The sequence below is a fragment of the Sebastes fasciatus genome, chromosome 20 (assembly GCF_043250625.1).
Source record: "Sebastes fasciatus isolate fSebFas1 chromosome 20, fSebFas1.pri, whole genome shotgun sequence".
NCBI lineage: Eukaryota > Metazoa > Chordata > Actinopteri > Perciformes > Sebastidae > Sebastes > Sebastes fasciatus.
In genome coordinates this window covers 2,333,896-2,356,693 of record NC_133814.1, presented here as the reverse complement: position 1 = coordinate 2,356,693, position 22,798 = coordinate 2,333,896, and the positions used below count along the sequence as shown (strand labels likewise).

The following is a 22,798-nucleotide window of genomic DNA, read 5'->3' as shown; positions in this document are numbered from 1 at the left end:
CAGTGTTAGCCACTGGCCAGCAGCAGTAGGGAGTTGGAATCACTTTACTGGCTGTGTGTTTCCAGAGCCCCTTTTACACAGAGATGCTGCAATACTGCTGTAAAGAAGATCTGCCGTTATACTGGCTTTGCTTTTTCACACTAAACGAAACAACGGCAGCATAAAGGCGCCCCAGTGTGTGTTTTTAGATAGCACGCTGGTGATGCGACCTAGAAATATGTGTTAATATATTTAAAGGTCCCATATCGTGCTCATTTTCAGGTTCATACTTGTATTTTGTGTTTCTACTAGAAAATGTTTACATGATGTAATGTTAAAAAAAACTTTATTTTTCTCATACTGTCTGCCTGGATGTACCTGTATTCACCCTCTGTCTGAAATGCTCCGTTTTAGTGCATTTCAACGGAATTGCAACAGAATTGCGTTGCTCGGCAACAGTATGGGTCAATGTTTACTTCCTGTCAGCTGATGTTATTTACATATACTGCAACAGGAAATAAACTGGAACACATTTAGAATGTTTCTGTTTAAAACCGTGTAATGATTTATATATTGTGTATTTGTGATATCAATATTTTACAGTATAAAAATAATATACAAATAAATTATGAATTATACAACAAATAAACTGTAAGGAAAGGAAGATGAATAAAAACAAAACAAAATAAAAAAACATTTGGGGTCTGCTAAACAATTTTTAAATGTCTAAATGTTTAAATGTCTATAAACAATTTAATAGTTTTAGTCAATTTAGAATTTTTTAGTTTTAGGTTTTCAATCATAGTCAAATGTTTTAAAATCAGTATCTTTAAAAAAAAAAGGGTATTCTTTTAAGCCATATCATTTTATGTATATAATATTTTGCTAGGATAATAAGCAAATTAATTATGAATATCTCATCTGCCAAAAAACTGGGATTGTTGTAATATCTCAATCTTTGTTAGTATGATATGTTTTTCAAAATGTTTTGAGAGATTCTTCTGTAAATTAAACCAAAAAGAAGTAGAAGACTGGTCATTCCCACGGATGTATTCACTTACACCAAATGTCAATATTCAGAACTACGTTTCCCATGATGCACCTCGGAAGAGCAACCGTAAACAGGAGAAGGCAGAAACAAAAGAGGGTTTTTATAAAAACACAAACACATCCCCGGCTGTGGAAGTACTCAGGGAATAAACTACAGCCAGCTGACTTCAACAGCAATAATACTGAAACTCAATTAGAGAGCGATTGGACGTGAGTTGAGGAGCAAACTGCATCAGATCAGTCAACATGGCTCTGAAGAGAATACAGAAGGTAATGTGATGGGCTAGCTGGGTTAGCCAGCTAATGCTAGCTAACTGGCCCAGCAGAGGCTAACATACACATGATAATTTACACTAAAAGGATTATTAACAACGTTAATGACCAACATTAAAGACACTTCTGGCTACGGAGCGTTTCTGGGGAGATAACTGGTTTGTTGACACCTGCCAGAACAGATTCAGCAGCCAATGACTACTACACTGTTCACTGCTAGCTCGCTAATAATGGAGCTAACGGTAGCCTAGTAACTAACGTTACTCTCTCTGGCTGCTTCCATGTCAGTCAGTCAGTGTTGTTGAAGCTGTTTCACTGTGTGTTGTTCTCTAACTTGTCAAAGTAAGCGGACAGCAGCCCTGTTGGACTTGTAACTTCCTTGTCCTCTTGGTGGTATACAGTACAAGTCCTGCAGTGACCAGTAGGAAGTTACTGCTCAACACACAGTGTCATTCATTTCCTGTCTGTTTCTCCGTGTTATGGCTGTCATACCTTTACCATGCACACCTCACCTTTCCTGTTATTCCTTCCATGATGTAGAGAAAAGACTGTATCTTGCAGTAGTTTAAGAAGTCATCAGCCTTTAAAGGTCCCATATCGTGCTCCTTTTCAGGTTCCTACTTGTATTTTGTGTTTCTACTAGAACATGTTTACATGCTGTAATGTTAAAAAAAAACTTTATTTTCCCCGTACTGTCTGCCTGATTATACCTGTATTTACCCTCTGTCTGAAACGCTCCGTTTTAGTGCATTTCAACGGAATTGCGTTGCTAGGCAACAGTTTGGATCCACGTTTACTTCCTGTCAGCTGATGTTATTTACATACACTGCAACAGGAAATAAGCTGGGACACATTTAGGATGCTTACGTTTAAAACCGTGTAATGGTCTAAATATTGTACATTTGTGACATCACAAATGGTACCATACATTTAGTTAATGCTGTCAGTCAGGAGGAACTGCCTTAGTGGAATATTAGAAGTGGATAGACACCAGGGAAGCTCTGAACAACCACAAAGGCCACAATTTGCATCGGAAAGTAGGAAATAATATGATGTGATGAATCATACACGTGATTTAAAGGTCCCATATCATGCTCATTTTCAGGTTCATACTAGTATTTAGTGTTTCTACTAGAGCATATTTACATGCTGTAATGTTCAAAAAACACATTTTTCTCATCCTGTCTGCCTGAGTATGCCTGTATTTACCCTGTATCTATCTGAAGTGCCCTGTTTCAGCACATTTCAACGGAATTGCGTTGCTAGGTAACGGCTTGGGTCCATGTTTACTACCTGTCAGCTGATGCCTTTCACATAGGTTGCATCGCAAATTCCATACTAACATGCTATGTAGTAGGTTGAAACAGTATGTGAGATGTTTTAGTATGTCTGAAACATTAGTATGAAACTAATAGTACGCGAGTTAAATACGGCTGGACACTACGGCAACATAAATATCCCACAATGCAATGCGGCAGTAATTAGTAAACAACGTTCATAGCGGACGTTGACAGACAGCTCAGTCACGTCAATAACGCTTCAATTTAACTGTAAGTATAAGATTTCACTTTGTAATATATATCTCAAATTAGTTCAGACTTTGATTCTACAAACTGTCATTTTTTGTCACATGAGGTTGACAAGGGTTACCATGGTTACAAGTCTGCAACCGGCAAGGAGGCTCTCAGGAAGTGACGACGTAAATTATTACTCAGTGTGTCCGAAAAGATACACACTACTGTTTAGACACACTAAAGTATGTTGAACGATAGTGCAGCTATCGAGTATGTAGTGCATAGTATGCGATTTCGGACGAAGCCTCTGTTTGAGCACATTTCAACGGAATTGCGTTGTTAGGTAACAGCTTGGGTCCTTGTTTACTTCCTGTCAGCTGATGTTATTCACATACACTGCAACTGGAAATAAACTGGGACACATCTACAATGTTTAAAACTATGAAATTAGTTGTGACATCACAAAGTTGCGGATATCCTGACGGCTCGTTTAAAGGCACAGTTTCTGAATATGGGCTGTGTCTTTCTCCATGGATTGAGCGTTGTGATGCTTTCACAGTATTTATACAGCACTTAAACCTGCTTTATAATAAAAAAAGATGTGAAAATCTCACTTTTTGTACTATGAGACCTTTAACTAACTTGTGTGCACTTTATGAAAGCTTTAACACGGGTATAGCTCCCCTTAGGGAAGATCTTGAACGATCTTCTCCATCATGCTACTCCTTTCCAACCAGGAGGTAACCTGAGGGGAGGAGGGCTTCAGGAAAATGCAGGCCCTTTTGGGGCAAGTTATTTGCCACTGCAGAATCAAGAAGGGATGTCTGCTATTTGGCCAATATCCTTGTGTAGCTAATAATTTTTTTTACCCAACACACACAAATCCTTGTGCATCCTTTAACTGATGCGCAATGCTGATGCTGCTGATGTTTGATAATTAGTGACATATCAAATAAATAATGAACCTTTATCTTAACTATTTTACTTACATTTACAATCTTACAATACCCTGACATATTTTTTCTTGCTTTTCAAATGCTTTATGATGGTGTAATAATTGGCTAAATCACAATGAAGTTATTCATCCAAAAAACTGAAAATTGTCCTGGTCAGGGATTAAGGCTTTGTATTGTTCAAATCTTTATGACACCAGCAAACTCCGTTCAGATACCTTACTTTGATGAACCGGTTCTACAAAAACCTTATTCTTATTCACAAAATAAGCCAAACTTCTCAAATGCATTACTTTTAATGTTGTCTTAAAGGGGCACTAACCAGGACTATGAATAGTAAGTGTTATATCTTCTGTGCCTAACATCTGAGAAGATAACCAATTTATGTTGCCAGGTATATCTTAGTTTGAGCTCGGAAATGAACAGCAAGCCTGTCTTAAAACTGGGGTTGTGGAAAGACATCGACATTTACCCAGGCAAGGACCGCCGGAGTACGCCTAACACAATGGTGGCACTAACACCAGTTGGAAGAAGAGAGAAGTTAGTGGGGGAAAAAGCAATTGTATTTACGTGAAAGTTGACCTTAAACCAATAGTTTGACAAAAAAAAAGAAACAAAACTGTGTTGATATTATGGGAGAGAGGAGTCAACAGGAGAAATATCACAAAAGTCCCCACAAAATTCATTTCAAATGTGATCTCAAGTTATTGAAGTAAAAAAGAAGAGTATTACATTTGACCCATTTAGCTGAATAACTAACAGTCGTATTTCTACTGCATTGAGCAGGAGCTGCATGACCTGCAGAGAGACCCTCCAGCACAGTGCTCTGCTGGACCAGTGGGGGATGACTGTGAGTACACGTGCACATTTCATGTCATCATTTCTCACGCATCTCATGAGCGGTGATGCATTCTCTTATTGTATCGTTGTTTTAACAGTGAATTGTTCACCTACTGTTTTACATACTAAAATGTCTTTGAGCGCTGGTGCGTTTCATTTACTGAGGTGTGTACTGAAGTGCATTTGAACAGTGATGCGATTGCTTAACTCAGGAAAAAAAAAAAAATGAACTTCAGTGACTATGAATCTTTGAACTGAACTGAAACAAGTGTTTTCCACCTCAGCTGGAAGACTCCAAAGCCTGACAGTCCTCCTGTGCCTAGTTGCAGTTGCAAAACTATGATCGGACAATCATACTCAAAGCATTCAGTTGGACATCCTACAGTACAGTACAGTACAGTACAGTGTATAGTACCCTACCACCCCCCAATAATAGGGCTCACCCAGAAGCCACGGTGTAATTCGAACACTGTCATTTACCATGCATACAATGTTTTTTATGTAAAATATATTGAACATTGAATGACATCAGATCTAAAATGTTATTCCTTCATTTAGCGCAGAGATTTCAAAAGAGACAGATAAAATTTCTGTGTGGCAGGAAGTGAAAAAAGTTCATTTCAGACCCTGCTCTGAGACAGTGTAATACTCCCACACGGACAACCTTTTTCTTTCACTTTTATTCGTAAACAAACCACACGTGCGTACAGCACCGTCTATGTCAGAGTCGTGTCTAGCCCTTGGCTTCTTCTCTGAGTCAGCAGCTAGTTACTGTTGTCCAAGACCGACCGCAAATAACCAACACGACATTTAACCAACACAACACGGCGCAAAATTGATGCAACACAACAGATAAACGTTTGCCACTGCCATCGGCGAGGGTCATCTTATTTGCCATGTCATCTTTATAGGCCGGTTGCAGTCAGCAAGGCGAATATCGGCCAATCCCGATGTTCACCCGATAAATCGGTGCATCCCGACTCTAATTGCACAGTAGGGCGCAGATTCTAGAGATTATTTTTTAGAATTTACTGTTAGTTCTGATAGTAAATCAGTTAAAATCCCCCTAATATCGGCGTAGGAAAAACTAATCGTCGATCATCTCCTCAATCGTAGATAGAAGAGCTGATCGCCAATCGACACAAGTCTATGATGAATGATGGCTGATGAACATTTGTCTGTGACGTGTACAGCTCACATTTTCTTGTGTGTCTCTCTCTTTCTCTCTTTTAAATTGCTTTTAGTGTTTCATTGGCAGGCGACCATAATGGGTCCGGTGAGTATCACACCATCACTTTAAGGCTTTCAGTCCTCTCATACAGACTGCTGTGTTTGTGCTACATTAGTAATGGTCTCTTAGTAGCTATTGGGACTTGTTTACCATTGTTTGACATAGGCCTTTAAGACCACAGTGGGGATTTGTTTGGAGCATTTTTTGCATTTCCTTTCGATAGTTTTGCTTCACCTCGTATTACTTTATATTTTTTAAGCATTATTAGCAAATACTGATTGTATGATAAAGGACTTTAAAGAGGAAATTAAATGTGCATGTTTTTTGGCACTTGTAGTACCCAAATATATTCGAAAAACCACCATGCATAAAATCTGATTTAAAAAAAGTTGTTAAAACAAACAGATATGAGAAATTCAAGTTCAACACACTGTTGTTGAAGCCACACATTCAGCTTCGTCTGGTTGTTAGTACAGCCGCGAACAGCGCACAAGTACCACAGCTCCGCAAAGACATTTTTAGAAAATGCAATATTTAACGTTAAATATCTGTTAAAAATAAAGCAGGATTTGATAAATTGAAGGCAAATTTCTTTCAAAAGAAGCGCCGTTGGCGGTTAGCCACTATCGTTGGCCTATGGGACTAACTAGCTTACTGCTACTTTTGCTACCTCACCGGAAGTTACGCCCATAATCATTTCTACAGTAACGCCCCCGAGAATAAAGTGGATAGTCGAAATATTTTACCCTGCTGTCTATTACTGTCTGCTGCTGCAAAGCCATAATTTCCTATGGAGAGTAAATCACATTTAAGTTACTGCTCTTGATTTGTCAGCATTGTGTGTGTGATTGGCTTGTAATTAATTACGAACTTCCCTTTTTCAATGTGGACACACATACAGCTGGTTGGTAACAACGGCTTTGTGACAGCAGTAAACCCAAATCACCAGTGTTAGGCTTCAAAATCCAGATAACTCAAAGAGAGCTTGAGCTTCCTGAAACCCCTGTTCTTAGCTCCTGTTATTTGGTTCCAGCTGAATGCTTTTCAGTGAGAAATATTTGACTGACAGCAATGTCTGACATGTCTTTATGTCAGGGTGACAGTCCTTACCAAGGAGGAGTTTTCTTTCTCACAATCCACTTCCCCACCGACTACCCATTCAAGCCACCAAAGGTAAGAGCCGGTTTGGTTACTCAAAGCTTTGGCCCGTCATTCAGTGTAATTTATTGTGGTCGTTGTACAGTCAGGAAACCCTCTGGTCCTGGAAACCTCTTCTATCTCATCAATTATGTAAAGTATAATACCTGACAAGTTGTACATTTCATGATTGTAACGGATGCTTGTTCCTAGGCTAAGAACAAGCAGAAGGTGGTTTTCTTCCAGAATCCGTTATGAAACATACAAACTTGGTGGGCATTATGAAGCTTATACCATGGCCCTCTTGCTAACAAAATGCCATATGTCATTAGGGATGCACCGCGCGCCGGCTGAGTTGGGATCCCGACCCCGTGGGGTCGGGTGCACCACCGGCCCGTCTTGCCAGCACCGTCGGGGAGGTGGAGCGCATGTGATAGGACCCGAAAGATGGTGAAGAGAGGTTAACGTCACGCTGCTGTAAAGTGGTATCGGTGCCGTTTTATCGGTGTCGTTTTGCGAATACGAGTACACGAGCACAGTATTGGACCCGATACCTGATACTGGTATCGGTATCGGTGCATCCCTATATGTCATCAAATTCAAAATATTATTTGTTCATATATAACTTGCTAGGGGCTGCACGGTGGTGCAGTGGTTAGCACTGGCGCCTCACAGCTAGAGGGTTGCAGGTTCGAATCCGGCTTGGGACCCTTCTGTGTGGAGTTTGCATGTTCTCCCCGTGTTAGCGTGGGTTTTCTCCGGGTACTCCGGTTTCCTCCCACAGTCCAAAGACATGCAGGTTAGGTTAAATTGTGGACTCTAAATTGCCCGTAGGTGTGAGTGTGAGCGTGAATGGTTGTCTGTCTCTATGTGTCAGCCCTGCGATGGACTGGCGACCTGTCCAGGGTGTACCCTGCCTTTGCCCAATGTCGGCTGGGATCGGCTCCAGCCCCCCCGCGACCCCTAACGGGATAAGCGGTTGCAGATGGATGGATGGATATAACTTGCTGATCTCGCTTTTCTGTTTGAAACATCATAAAATATAGTTCCTGAGCCTCTGAATTCCTGCCATTTGCGTTTCTAGGCAGCGTTTTGCTAAACAGTAGGGGGTTCAACCAGGCTATGCTCATCGAACGTACTCGGTCTATAATAACGTAGAATAGCACTGCATCCATCTACATGATATTATTAAAACTGTCGCCGTGTCCCAATTCCATACTACATACTGATTCTTAGCAGGTTTTAAATATGCACACTATTCTCCGCACGTTATCACGCTGGTATTGAATCGGTACTCGATATCGGCCGATACCGTAAGTTTAGGTATCGGAATCTGTATCTGGAAGGAAAATAATCTTCTCTGCTCATACACACCTGTGTGACTGTTGTTGTTTTTTTCTTTTTCACAGGTAGCATTCACAACTAAGATTTATCACCCAAATATAAACAGCAACGGGAGTATCTGTTTGGACATTCTACGGTCACAGTGGTCTCCAGCACTAACAGTGTCTAAAGGTAATTTACAGTCTATCACTGTGTCAACTGTAACTGCAACAGCAACTCCATTATGTCTTTATTTTGATCTTACGTCAGTTTTTTTTATGTTTTCTGTATTTTATATTTCATTCAACTTGAAGAAACTGTTGCGGGGCTTTCCAGCAGTGTACAGTAAAGGCAATTCAATAATACACTGGAATCCATACTCACCTGCATGTTTACGATTTGATTCCAAATGTTAAAGCGTGTATTCATTTTTGAGGAAGTTATTCATGTGGATTTATTGTACCACACTTTTCAAATCTTTCTCTCTCTCTCTCTCTCTACTCTCGTCCTTGATCAACGTAATACTTTTCATAGACTCTTCAGTGCACAAATATCCCAGTGTTTTTCTTCTTGTTTCTCTTGTGGGAATAACTAATGAATGCAAGTGCTGTCCAGAATTTAAATCTTTAGTTTCGTACAGCATCCCCTCCCCTCCCACTTCCCAGTCCATGCTGACTGGGTGCACAGGGACACGAAACTCATCACTCCCGGTGACTACAAGTAGGGATCTATCTGGGGGTAGGCTCATTTTAAAAACCCTTTATCTACATTGTTGACTAATGAGATCTTTTTAAATTCCTCTTCATTCCAGTTTTATTGTCCATATGTTCATTGCTTTGTGATCCAAACCCAGACGACCCCTTAGTTCCAGACATAGCACACATGTACAAGAACGACAAAGACAAGTAAGTATAAACTCAGGCTCAGGGTGGTCCTTTATTGTCCTTTAATATCAATAACAACATCAGGTGACATGTGTACCAGAGGTCTGTACTACGAAGCCAGTTCAACATACCCAGGGTATCTTCTCCTTATCTGGCTTCACTAACCCTAACAAACGAGATCCCGCTAAGCGATCCTACGACGGTGGTTATCACCTCGGTAAATCAACCCAGGGGTTTCTCGGTCTGGTTAAGAACACGTTCACATGAACGGTGCGGTGTTTGCAGCATGTGACCAATCACAGACATTAACAAGTCTACTGTCAGCAGAGCCAAGAGCAAACTATAATATTAGACAAATACGAAGAAGGTAAACACATAATCCAGTCTAAAATTAACACAGTTGAAGTTGCCAAATGCAGGAAGGACAGCTGTTAAAAGAAAAAATTGCAGATGTGTGAATGCGTAAATTAACAGATTTATTAATTTAAAGGTCCCATATCGTGCTCATAATCAGGTTCATACTTGTATTTTGTGTTTCTACTAGAACATGTTTACATAATGTAATGTTCAAAAAAACTTTATTTTCCTCATACTATCGGTCTGAATATGCCTGTATTTATCCTCTGTCTGAAACGCTCCGTTTTAGCGCATTTTGACGGAATTGCGACGGAAAACAGCTTGGGTCCATGTGCACTTCCTGTCAGCTGATGACATTTGCAAACACTGCAACCAGGAATAAACTGGGACACATTTAGAATGTTTACGTTTAAATCTGTGTAAAGGGTCTAAATATTGTATATTTGTGACATCACAAATGGACAGAAATCCTGACAGCTTGTTTCAAATGCAGAGTTTCTGAATACGGGCATTCAATACGGGTATTTCCCTGTGGATTGCGCGTTTGGATACTTTCACATTATTTATATAGGACTTAAGCCTGCTTTATAATAAAAAACATGAAAATCACACTTTTTTATAATACGGGACCTTTAACCAAATACTCAAAAGTCAGATATAGTCGTCTAGATTGGGCAGTGATATTATAAAAAGCTTTCAGAGTATAATGGATGAATAGATTCATTATGCCCTTTGACAACAATGTGGCGTGTCTGACTATTTCAGCGTTCTTTTTCAGCTGCGTCCTCGTCTCCGGCGGTGTGAAACAGATTGAGAGCAAGTAAAAAAAAAAATATATATAAAAACATAATTCAACAGCCAGCTGTCATTCTTTCATCTGTCAGTTTAAACTGTGTTGTTTTAGTCTGTATTATGACTGTAACTTCTTCGTCTTTGTGTAATATTATCATACGATCAACGTACCGAGCTCTGATTGGTCAGTAGGAGGTGCTTTTATGAGTTGATCTCTTATCTGGAACATAACCTGCTCCGGAGCAGGTCAGGTGTTCAGCATCAGTTACCATGGCGATCTACCCCCGGTAAGAAGTGAACCACCTTCGTATAGGACTGAAAACCCCTGAAGGGTTAACCCTGAAGTTACCTCGCTAACCATAAATCCTGCTTTGTAGTACAGGCCCCTGATGTTGTCAGTGGTTATCAGTCACTTACTTCACTCTCTTCTTTCCTCCTCTCAGATACAACAAACTAGCAAAAGATTGGACCCAAAAGTATGCCATGTAAAGAAAAAACAAAAGATGAAGAAAAACATGCTGAGAATTTTTCTTTTTTTCCTTCCTTTTTTTTTAAAAAAGTCACAACACACTGTAAATTATAGTATGGAATCATTAAGTAATCCTGGGTAACTTCCATCAAACTGAACTGTTATTAACATTATTATTAATCTGAGACCATGACTTACACATTCTTTGTTTTTCAAAAGGAAGCAGAGGGTCTTACTTTGAGCAGATGAGAAAGATTGCCTATGGTCATTTCATGGATACCGTGACATTTTAAAGTTTGGCATGTTGTTTTTGCATCAAGGAAATTTTTATTTATAACACAAGTTTATTACAAATTGCTTAATAGCACTCTTCATTTTTGAAGTAAAACTAGTGGATTGTAGGACATAAATCCCAACATATGCCATTCAGCGACAAGCCTTTTTTCCAGAGGAGCTGAGTAATAGTGCAGCAGAATATCATACATGTTAGACAAACATGCTCCATAACTGGAAAAGCCCAGGTACAGTCTCTACTGCGCCCATCAGCAGCCAGCAAGGAACACACTGAACCATGGGAATGTGGAAGGGTAAATGCCAAATATGTAAGCCCCTCATTCTGACACATGTCATGTAGTGGGTGATTTTTTTTTTTTTTTTTAGTTCTTTTACATCTTGTAGCAGACGAAGTGAAATGAAACGATGTACTGTTGCAGTTTCCCTGAAAACGGGAGCAATTTCAAGTGAAATCATGTATTACTGTCTTCTTCCTATTATTATTGTTATTAATTGTATAGTATTAAAATCCTCTGGAACATTTCATTTAAATTAGAATTATCACATTGTAAATCGGTCATTAAAATGATGTACTCTTTCCCCCCTGAGAATAGCACTGATGTTGGCTTTACACAGGCACAAAGATCTGATTTTTAACCTAATGAAGCCTGTACCTAAGGGTTAAATGTGTTCTTCTGTTTGACCTCCACTCTGTATATCTATCTATGCTATAGAAATGGTAAAAAAATCAAATTTTCTGTTCCTGTGTAAACAGTCTCACACTTGTGTCTTTGAGGCCTGTGTGGCAACTTTTGTACTTAATTAAAGAATGGTACTGTTTTTATCATGACTTTATGGTTTTTAATCACTGAGCTTAATGTTGATATGCGGAAGGCAGTTTGTATTTTGTGATCTTGTTCGGTTGACATGGTCTAATTTAGTGATCATTTTGTTTGGCATTAATATGATTAAGTCAGTTGTAATTACTACCTAGTCTATGGTAGCCAGCAATAAATGGTACATTGGAGAAAGCCTTCAGTTTCTCTATGCCAGAATAGTACCTGGCCCCATATTTGTGTAGAGTGTAGTGTATTAAAATGATGCATTTATAATTATGTTTTTATTTTTGCAAATGCTAGTTTATCACAACATTATATTTATACTTTCATAATATTTTTCACTATGTGCAGTGCTGGTAATTCATCAAATCGTTATATTTCCTAACATTTGTTTTACTCTGTACAGTGGTGGTCATTATTCCTCAAATCATATTTTTAGAATAGTTTTAACTATGTGCAGTGGTGGTAATTATTAATCAAATCATTATTTTTTTAAATTTTTTTAGTCTTATGTGCAGTGGTGTAATTATACATCAAATCTTTATTTTTATAATATTTTTTTCTCTATGAGTGGTGGTGGTAATTATACATCAAATCATTTTTATAATAATGTTTTACTCTATTTATGTGCAATAGACAATGACCCTATTGGACTACGCACACACTAATGAAATGGAAACTGTCAGACATGTAGGCTACTGATAGATTGCAACAGGTATGATGATGGAAGAAGGGAATTAATATCTGGACTAATTCATGCAAATTGGACAACACAATATAACATAGTGGAGTATGTTCGGAAAGACATCATGGAAAGTATGCAATCTTCTAATTAATTACTAAAGAGAAACCGTTACTAGACTAGAGCATTTTGTTTTTTCCCTGCCAGTCTACTGCTCCACAATCCAGTCCAGTAGATGGCGGCAGTGCACCTCTAACATGGTTCACCAACCGCCATTAAAACTCAAAGGAGAAGCAAGGCGGCATTAGCTAGCTAGCTAACTAGCCGCTGAATTAGAAGGAATTTATTGTTATTTATGTTTCATCTACACACTCTTGTTACAGCGCAGAAAAGCACAATACTATCGCCAGATGAGTGACAACTTTAATAGGCTACGGCTCATCTTCTGTAACCAGTGTGGCACGATAGCATGGTGGTATTAGCAAGGTAGCGTATTAGTCAGCCGCAGCTTTAGCTTTAAGTGTAACTTCCAAGTTTTTTGGCAAAGAGACGAAACTCGGGTGTTTTTTAGACAACAGCCGCTGACGCCGTTTTGGACTGACAACGCTTATTATATTTAAACTATTTTTATTGTTCGACATATGCCTTTTTGGTAGAAAATGACAATAGAATAGAAATAATTTACTTTTTACTTTTATATGGCACTTTTTAAGCGGATGTTTTACTCTATGGTTTTAATAGCCCCCCACGTAGTCGCCTTCAGTCCGAAATGGTGGAAGCGATGTGATGTTGCAATGGAACGAACAACTGACTTTCACCTCTTAGCAATATACCTTCTTTGGTTACGCCTCCTGCTTCACGTTACGCCCCTCTCTTGCAGTCCGCTCAAAGAACGTCTACTGCTTGTTATATACCCTACTATATACCATATCTACCCTACTATATACTATATCTACCCTACTCCCTCGCTGCACTGTCCACTGCATGGATGTAGTGAGTATTTACTGGTCCGTCCTGCTAGATCACGCCCATCCGGGTGATTTGACAGTTTCCCACAATGCACCGGGGGAGTCTCAAGGCGCCTTTGCAGCAATGGAGGGAAGCTGCTCGACTCCAATGAGAAACATCTAATGTGTGTTATAGACACGCTGGATTCACCGCGTTTCTCTCATTCCTCTGCTTAACGTCCTTTAACGGCTACTGACGCCAACATGGCTCCGTTCAACTTAATCACAGCAAGTGTTAGCTTGTTGGCGAAGTCCTTCAGTGTGTTCTCCTGCACAACAAGCACCCTGGCGAGGTAGCTAAACCTACACCTACCCTTACTACACTGCACTGTGTTAGCTAGCCTACAGACACTGCACTGTGGTAGCTAGCTTTAGCTTGCTCTCTTGCCATGTTCTATGCACGTTTTAATCATTAATATGAGATACTTTAACGGGTATAAGGGCACCATTGGTATTAGGAGAGGTTAGTGTTAAATCAACTAACATGTGGTTATGTTCTGATTGTATAACAGACACTTTTTGATGTGTTAATTTAATAACAAGGGCTTTGGTTGTGAGGAACTCTCAGTGTTAATATCTAACAGGAATATAGGCATGGATGTATTGAATATAGGGCGTTTGTGTGTTAATAGGAAAGACTGCTAGTTAAAGTCAGATAACATGAAGAATCCCGTGTCAATAGGTGCAGCAGCTTTAAGCCTGTTGCAGTTTAATGGTGTCTGCCTTTAGTGTAGTCTGAGGCCACAACATACATCTGGTTCTTTAAGCAATACATAACGTGAATGAAACTAATACCTCCATCCACGTTTATTGAAAGAAGTGCTTTGGTCTGTGGGATTAGCTGAATTAATGAGTTAACAAACAGAGATGTTTAGAACTGCAACAAAGTTATTTATTTTCTTGAGGAAGCTGGAACCAGAGAATTTTTTTCCATCATTTTTGCTTGAAAAAAAGACTGAAACAAATTATCAAAACAGTTGCTGATCCTCCCCCACCCCCCCAATAATCTAATCGATTAGTTGCCCAATTGTTTCAGCCTTAGAGATGTTCAAACTAGTGTGTTCTGGTGCTAGGGTGTTCTCTGCATTATATCATATTTATGTTGTAGGTGTACCAGTATCCTCCCTGCTGCATACGTCAACCCGGTGAAATGCTTGACCACTCAGGCCAGCGGGCCTCCAAAGAGACCCTTGAACGGATACATGAGATATGTCGTGCAACAGCAGCCAGCCATGACCAGACAAAGCCCAGGTAAATCTGCAACACTTGATACTTCTTTAGAAGGCAGCTTCACTCTTAAACCCAAAGCTACAGATTTCATATGAAACTAAAAGACCTTAGGAATCTATCGGTACCAACCAGGTCATGTTGGCTTGTCAGGAAGGAGGTTAAATAACGCTCCAAAGTTGGGCTAAATCGTGGCGAGGAAAAACTGGCTTGGCCATTTTCAAAGGGAACCCTTTATATGTAAATGAAAATGGGTTGATTGATGTGTGTTGTTTGAAATTATGTGTTTGAATATTTCTGCATACCGGGGTCCCTAAACAGTCTTGAATTACATAAGTTGGGTATCACTGTAAAGCTGAGACTCTTGTGGATCCAGTGAGCCCAACTGTATTCATGTGTGATGATGTTAGTCCCCATAGGAGACATTTCATTGTAGCAAGACCATTTTTTTTAAATCGCTGTATAAAATGACCTGTGGTGACCTCTAGGATAATCACAGCCTCATGAAACTTTACAGCCACAAACTAGAGACCTAGAGCATTCAGAGGATGGATGGATCAAACTATAGACCTAGAGCATTCAGAGGATGGATGGATCAAACTAGAGACCTACTGTAGAGCATTCAGAGGATGGATGGATCAAACTAGAGACCTACTGTAGAGCATTCAGAGGATGGATGGATCAAACTAGAGACCTAGAGCATTCAGAGGATGGATGGATCAAACTAGAGACCTAGAGCATTCAGAGGATGGATGGCTTTCCTAGCTACATTGACAATAAGGGGGTTTCTGAGCAGTTTACACAACACAAGTGCTCGCCATCCAATTGCCGAATAATTGCAATTCTTGCAGAAATCTCCAAATGTCAAAATGTTTTTGATACCAAATCAGAGCATGGCTTTTTCTATGGTTTTCCTCAAGGTCTTGGTGTCTTAATGTGGTATTCTGGTGGGATTATTGATAATTTTTATTAATTCTCCAGTGGTAAACAATTGTTAAATTTAGCACCAAATCTGTGTAACAAATGGTATCAACCCAAAAATTGCTGCAACAACATATGAGACATAATAGAGCATGGGGATGACCATCATATACTTCTGTCATAATATTCTGAACCCTTATACAGCATCACCATTTATTTTAATTAATTAATTCATATTTATTTCTCATTCATGACTAAAATAACTTGACACACAGTGCTGAGCTGCATCTCAGATTAATCTTCAGGTTTCCAGCTTTCAGATGATGTACACCAATTCTATGTGACATCTACTGTTGACCTGCTATCTCCCCCTAAAGACCCCCTGTACCCCCCTAAAAAAGACTAAAACTTGCTGCACTGACATGGCAGTCACAGCTTGTAGTACGATAAGCATTGTGAAAGAAGCTTATTAAAATCACATCGAAATGTAATTTCAGAGCACATAGCTGAGCTAGATTAATCTGAGATTTTTCTGTCGTAAATCAAGGACTCAAATGCTACATTCTGTTGTTGATGATCATATAATTATCGCCCTAAGAAATCAAAATGGTGGATGTTGTCCGGAAGATCGCCCAGCAGTGGAGAACGATGAGCCCAGAACAGAAACAGGTATTTTTAAGCCTTTACTTGTTGAACTGTATGTCTTTTATTCAAGTTTTTAATAGTTCTTTGAGTGCATACATTATAGAGTGAGGCAGTGGTTGTGTTGCAAGTGGCCAATCATCTCTGTGATACACATACACTTTATCTTCTGTTGTCATACAGTCTCTCCACATATGGACATATTTGTCAGTCTGCTGTTGTGACCAAAGTTTTGTTGGTCTATTTCAACCCTTGTAGCCTTTTGAAGAAGCCTCTCTGCGGGCCAAGGAGCAGTTTAAGATGGACCTCCAGCGCTACCAGGCCCAGCTGACCCCAGCACAGGTCCAGCAACAAGCCTTGGAGAAGAGGCAGAGGCTGGCCAAGAGGAAGGCCATCCGCAAAAAGAGGGTAAGAGAGATAGTAGTGGACAGGTGCTCTTTTGTTAAGAGCTTCAAGATAGATTTTCGTGTATTAGAAACACATCTTAGAATTGATATTCAAACTATTTAGAAGTCTGACTTTGCTGAGAGTAGTGTTGTAATAATACTGGAATTTCTTACTTTGATACAATAACTTTGAAAAATATTGGTATTCGATACTATGTTCGATATTTTTATTAAAAGATAGATATCAGAGATATCAAAACAAACCAGCCGGCTGCCGCGAGCCGAAATGAGGAAGTAGAAAACAGCAGAGAGTCCGCGTGGATACGACCTGCACCCTCACATGTTAAATCCAGCGTGGTAAACACTACACATCCAGTAAAGGATGGAAACACTTTGGGTTTCACACATTGACAGGAAAAGCAGAGCTAGACATCACGGCTACATGCTAACTCTGTCACGGACACAGGGAACTTTATCGTATCGCGGTAACAGCGCGGTCGAGCCGGCCGTCGCTCTCGTCTCCGTGGTCAAATGGGCCGACGCTACAACTGTAGAGCACCAATATACTGACATTTATGTTCTCTGCATTCAAACGGCCCCGATGGAGCTGACCATGGATGGATAAAGAGAACGGAGCTGACGGGAGAACTAGAGACCACCTTGGAGAAGTTACAGGAAGTAGACACGTGTGACTACGTCTGGTTTTCAAAATAAGGTGTTAACAAAGGGAACTGTATATACAAAATACATATATCGAAATAAGATTGATGGATTATATTCACCTGAAGTATAAAACATTACATGCCCCTTATAAATTAAAAAGAAAATGCCACTAATTTGTGAGGGACATTTTTGGGTTGCTGGAAAAAATGTAATAAATAATGTCTGACAATGACTGATATATTTGACTTCAGGATATCTCTAACTACTTACATGCTGAAAATCAAACATTTTATTGTATTTAGAGATTTTCCAAGTAAAAGTCCCTAGAAGGGTCTGATTCAGCTTCTTCCCCATGGTCTAGTGTTAAAAAAGTTAACAAAAATCACAATAAATCGTAATATCGAATCACAATACTTGTAGAATTGCAATACTTAAAAATCGCAATACGTATCGAAACGACACCCAAGCATCGTGATTGTATGGAATCGGGAGATGGGTGGATCGTCCCAGCTCTAGTATGGATACCAGGGATGTGCATTCCAAGCAAAAATACTATTCGCTAATCATTGGGAATTAGTTGATTATATTTCGCGGTGAGTTTTATTTTGTTTCTGTCGGCTTTGAATGACGATATGTTCCGCTGCTCGAACAGCTGATATACCTGCTGAAACCAGGAGGGGCACGCACGCACGCACGCACACACACACACACACACACACACACACACACACACACACACACACCTACCTGCGCTGACAGAAAAGAGCCGAACTGAACGTGCCACACACGTTTTACCGGTAGTAATGTTACTGCCAGCGCCAGCGGTGGTTTAAACAAAGGAAAATATATATATTTTTAAAACAGGACGATAGTCGCATAAACAAATCGATTTTTCCTTATAATTTAACGACTATTCGAAAAAATAAAAAATCATGACGTTATCGTAATCGTTACTAAATATATCAATATCTTTGACAACACTAGCTGACAGTATTTTGTCCTGTTTTCACACCAGCCCTCACACCGTAGCAAGCAGTGTGTCAGGACGGTGCACACAACCAGAGGTCTGAGTTCAGCTCTTACTACGGGAGTGGAACATGAACTGTAATATCCCCAAATCATCTGAGTACTGAACCCCATTACATCAGCTGTTGTCATCTTGTTAAACAATACATATGACACCTCTGTGTGTGTGTGTGTGTGTGTGTGTGTGTGTGTGTGTCTGTGATCCAGGAGTTGACCAACCTGGGGAAGCCCAAGCGTCCTCGCTCTTCGTTCAACATCTTCATGTCGGAGCACTTCGAGGAGGCCAGAGGAACCACCACACCGGTCAGTACCCACAGCACCACGACATTTAAATGGAGGGTTCAGACATAAGGTGGTTTATGAGATACTCCCTGGTAGTAATATTGATGCATTGACTGGTCTGCCAGTGACTGGTCAGACCAAAGTGAGTTGCACATGGTGTCATGGAACAAAAAACATTTAAACCTGAGACATAGTATCAAGAAGACACTACAAAAATGACTTCTATGAACAAATCCGTTCAGTGCTGTAATTAGCAGAGAACTTGTTGTATTCACCCGATTTGCTCTTTTTCAGAATTTTTTTACATATGAAAATTCAGAAGTGACCTTTCTCTACTGGGAGAACAACACCTGTTTATACTGAAATGAACTTAAAGGGACTGTTTGCAAGAATCAGAAATTGCTTGTTAACAGCGACACCTGTAGCCGTTAAGTCAACGAAAGTCAGCGTCCTGTTGCTCGCGCTTCTGCTCGCTCTACATAGACATGAACAAGCATCGCTCAACACAGTGAGGAGACACACGTCAGCTAAAACCACAATATCACTATATTTCACTCGCGGCCGGAGGGAACAGGGGAGACACCGGAGTTTTGGTCGGAGACGATAACGTTTCTCTCTGCGGAGCCCCATCACTTCACAAGACACGGGAAACCTCTGTTGGTCTGGAGGAGCTGCAGCAGTTATTTCTGCACAAACGTCCACTGAACATTCACTGGATATTCTCAGAGCTAAACCAACTCTTCTGCAGTGTGGAGTGTGCGCGCATGCACGTGAGAGGTGGAGCGAAAGCGCGAGAATGAGCGTGGTGTGTGAGTGAAGGCAAGCAGGCAGAGGAGCAGAGTACAGCAGAGACTCCGGTCCTGGAGACCAAAGCTACGGTCTCCCCCACGTCCTCCGACCGCGGCCAACACTGTTTAACAGACGGGCTTCACTAGATACAACCAAGAGGTTTTGGTGCTTCCGTGTAGTTTGTGTTGGAGTCTGAGTCTGAACAGCGTAGCCACACGCGAGCGCGCATGGGACACCGACCTGCAATGATTTATACGTGTAAGAAGTTACAAACGGTCCCTTTAAGGCAATTTAAATTCTGTCTGGAATGACATGCAGCTGGGATACATATGATTATGTGCTTGTATTGCAAAAGAGATTTCCATGGCTTTGAACAACAGTCATTGATATGATGTTTCTGCCGATGTCGTTCTTTCAGACAAAGATGAAGTCACTGTTGGAGGACTGGAAGAATCTGTTCAGTCATCAGAAACAGGTTGGCCACACGATCATTACACATCCTTTATTCTTCTAAAGGCTTCTTCACGTTGCCACACACGTGTGAAACAAGAAGTTCAGTGTTGTATTCAGATCTCCTCCCGTTTGTTCCACTTCTCCAGGCCTACACGCAGCTGGCCGAGGACGACAAAATCCGCTACAAGAACGAGATGAAGTCGTGGGAGGACCACATGATGGAGATCGGACGAGAGGACCTGATCCGAGAGCAGACCCGGACCGCCAAGAAAAGATCCGCTGCTAAAACTCCGGCGGCCAAGAAAGGAACAAAAAAGGCTAAAGCGGTTACGAAGGTCACCGCTAAAGGAAAGTCAAAAACGAGCAGGAAGACGACAAAAAGTAGCTCTGTGAAAACTGTCAGGACTACTAAGAAGACATAAGATGTGTTTATCTACTGGAGTCTAGCGGAGAAGAAAGAGGGTTCATGACAACTGGAGACAGTAGTTGTGATGACCCGGGGCCAGGCTCTGCTTGGTTCATTTTTCCCAGTCGTCATGAATGCCTCTTAGGTTCAACAGGGCAAAAGCTTTGACAGCATTCAGACGGATCAAGATCATTTCACAATAACCCATAAAAAACTTGAAAACTGCACCAGGCACAATGTGATCTTATTGTCACTCTACAAATACACATCCTGGCTCTGATTGGTCAGTTGAGTTGATGGATTGTTGAAGGTTAGTTAAAGTGAGTTACTTGATGAAATGTAATGATTTCAGAAGCTTAGACATGTGAGTGAAGTGTTAAAGTGATTATAGGAGGCATAGATACTGTTCTGTCTGCAATGTTTAAAAGGTTTCACAACCCTGAGTGTAACCACAACATACTTGAGGGGGAATATAAAGGTTAGTGTTGCAGACCCCAAAAACAATCACATGGTTCTATTTTTTGGTATTTCATGAAGAGTATTAATGTAAAGAATACGTCTGGTGTTATTCTATTTGTCTTGTCAACAAATCCAATGAAAAGTCCTAAACCAACAATGTGTTAGTTCGTCTCTATATACCTACCTACGCTGTCTGTGACTCTCAGCCCCCATCCCCCCAAGCCATCGGTTCCTACTGAAGGCATACATCTTTAAAAGCACCTCACAAATATATAGTTTTAAAAAAAAAAAAAAAAAAAAGGTCTGTAATTTCCTAACACATCTGGTCACTGTAGTTTTTTGCAAAAAGGAGGTAATAGTGCATTTGGTATAAGTGGTTACAGATCATGGATGGATGGTTCCTGGAATTTTCAAGGGGTTTTTGTTGACAAAATAAATAAATAAAAAGTATAATCCCAGCAGCGTGATCCTGAACATGTCACCTATGGAAGTGTTTCCTCTAAAGATCAGATGGTACCACGGTTCCCATGAACGCAACCGGACTGAATTTTTTGTCTCATCGCTGTTGCTGATTTAGCATAATAACTTTGTACAGTCACAACCTCAAACTGTGAAATAATGCTTTTTGTCATTTATGGCACAAGCAACATTATTGACTGACATTTAGTTTTTTTTAAACACCAAGTTTTGTTTTAAAGTTCCAAATTATGCAATGTTCCAGTCGAGCTTTATACGAGATGCTTTTTGTTTAATTAACTGCTGTAAAAAAAAAAAAAAAGTGTCATGGTTGATAATAAAATTACCTTTTTTTACCCCACAGCGCTTTCATCCAAATGATAATGTTCTGGTGGCATAAAGGGTCATCCACCCCTCGGATGACTTCACTGTATGAAGCTTCCTTTATGCTTCAGGAAATTCAGCCAGTCAGCTAATCGTCCTAAAATCAATTCTTTCTGATTTTCATGTTTGTATTGGGACACACACTTGTTAATTATGAGGGACATATTTTCATATTTTCAGAGTTTCTTTTGCTTGTAGAATGTATTTAGTGCTACTATATTCAGACCGCATTAACTACTGCATTTATTCTTTTGTATTGTGTGTTTACTGAATAAAAATTTACATACATCTTTCTACAAAATGACCTTTTATTGTGCCTGAAAATTACACGTGAAAGCAACAACATTAAGAAGAATACGTTTAGGCTGTGTTGTCTGCACTACGGAAGCCTCAAAGTCACAATATGATTTAGCTGAAATTCAATAATTTCAAGTCCCCCCCTTATCATTTATAAGAATTATATAAACATTTAATAAATGGTTTATAACACTGTAAGCCAGGGGTCTGCAACATGCGGCTCTTTAGCTCCTCTCCAGTGGCTTTCTGTGGATTTTTAAAAAGATGTGTGGAAATGAATAACTGTTTCTTGTTTACATTTTCATTTTCATTTATTATTGTTGTAGGTCTATGACACGACGGAGTATTTGGGCCACATTGAGGGAAAAAAATAAATCTGAAATTTCGAGAATAAAGTCATAAGTTTATAAAGTAGTAATTTTACGTGTTATTTTCTTTTTTCACGTAAAGTTTTGACTTTATTCTCGTAATATTACGACTTTTTTTCTCGTAAAGTTATGACTTTATTCTGGAAATCTCCGATTTTTTCCCCCTCAATGTGACCCTAATACTCCCTTAGACTTATACCCTATATACTTAGACTATAAACTGTGTTACCTTCATTAGAATGCTCAAATGTTTTGCGGCTCCAGACAGTTTTTTATTTTTATATATTTTTTTGCCTAAAATGGCTCTTTTGACAGTAAAGGGTGCTGACCCCTGCTCTAAGCAGATCAAAGTGTTTATTAATGTATAAGTTAACAACTATAACTCCACCCAGAAGTGAAGGCTGCTGTATAAACAGATAATAAATGACAATATAAA

The 22,798-nt window shown here is 39.8% G+C and overlaps 2 protein-coding genes across 8 annotated transcripts; both read left to right on the top strand.

The window, feature by feature from the left end:
* Positions 1 to 1,070: 1,070 nt before the first annotated feature.
* ube2d1b (ubiquitin-conjugating enzyme E2D 1b) lies at positions 1,071 to 11,925 on the top strand. 7 transcript variants are annotated; one of them, XM_074619866.1, is made up of 8 exons: positions 1,071 to 1,299; positions 4,556 to 4,619; positions 5,854 to 5,885; positions 6,936 to 7,013; positions 8,387 to 8,492; positions 8,835 to 9,010; positions 9,112 to 9,205; positions 10,777 to 11,925. In XM_074619866.1, exons 1-7 carry the CDS (start codon positions 1,276 to 1,278, stop codon positions 9,163 to 9,165), a joined length of 534 nt encoding a protein of 177 aa, XP_074475967.1. In that variant the 5' UTR covers positions 1,071 to 1,275; the 3' UTR covers positions 9,166 to 9,205; positions 10,777 to 11,925. The 7 variants fall into 7 exon arrangements, with proteins under 7 accessions (XP_074475967.1, XP_074475964.1, XP_074475965.1 ...); XM_074619863.1 differs by having other exon boundaries at positions 8,835 to 9,020; XM_074619864.1 differs by having other exon boundaries at positions 8,835 to 9,038; positions 9,154 to 9,205.
* A 1,690-nt stretch (positions 11,926 to 13,615) lies between these two features.
* On the top strand, positions 13,616 to 21,998 carry tfam (transcription factor A, mitochondrial). The gene is made up of 7 exons (XM_074619862.1): positions 13,616 to 13,896; positions 14,712 to 14,854; positions 16,350 to 16,420; positions 16,652 to 16,801; positions 18,676 to 18,771; positions 19,958 to 20,014; positions 20,139 to 21,998. Exons 1-7 carry the CDS (start codon positions 13,808 to 13,810, stop codon positions 20,412 to 20,414), a joined length of 882 nt encoding a protein of 293 aa, XP_074475963.1. The 5' UTR covers positions 13,616 to 13,807; the 3' UTR covers positions 20,415 to 21,998.
* The last annotated feature ends 800 nt before the right edge of the window (positions 21,999 to 22,798 follow it).

Bases quoted from the DNA above. Each gene is read 5' to 3' on its own strand.
- ube2d1b (XM_074619863.1), top strand. From the start codon at position 1,276: ATGGCTCTGAAGAGAATACAGAAG. The intron at 9,021-9,111 runs GTAGGGATCTAT...TCTTCATTCCAG, and splicing joins ATCACTCCCGGTGACTACAA to TTTTATTGTCCATATGTTCA. The intron at 9,206-10,776 runs GTAAGTATAAAC...TCCTCCTCTCAG, and splicing joins TACAAGAACGACAAAGACAA to ATACAACAAACTAGCAAAAG.
- tfam (XM_074619862.1), top strand. From the start codon at position 13,808: ATGGCTCCGTTCAACTTAATCACAGCAAGTGTTAGCTTGTTGGCGAAG. The intron at 13,897-14,711 runs GTAGCTAAACCT...TTTATGTTGTAG, and splicing joins ACAACAAGCACCCTGGCGAG to GTGTACCAGTATCCTCCCTG. The intron at 14,855-16,349 runs GTAAATCTGCAA...TATCGCCCTAAG, and splicing joins CATGACCAGACAAAGCCCAG to AAATCAAAATGGTGGATGTT.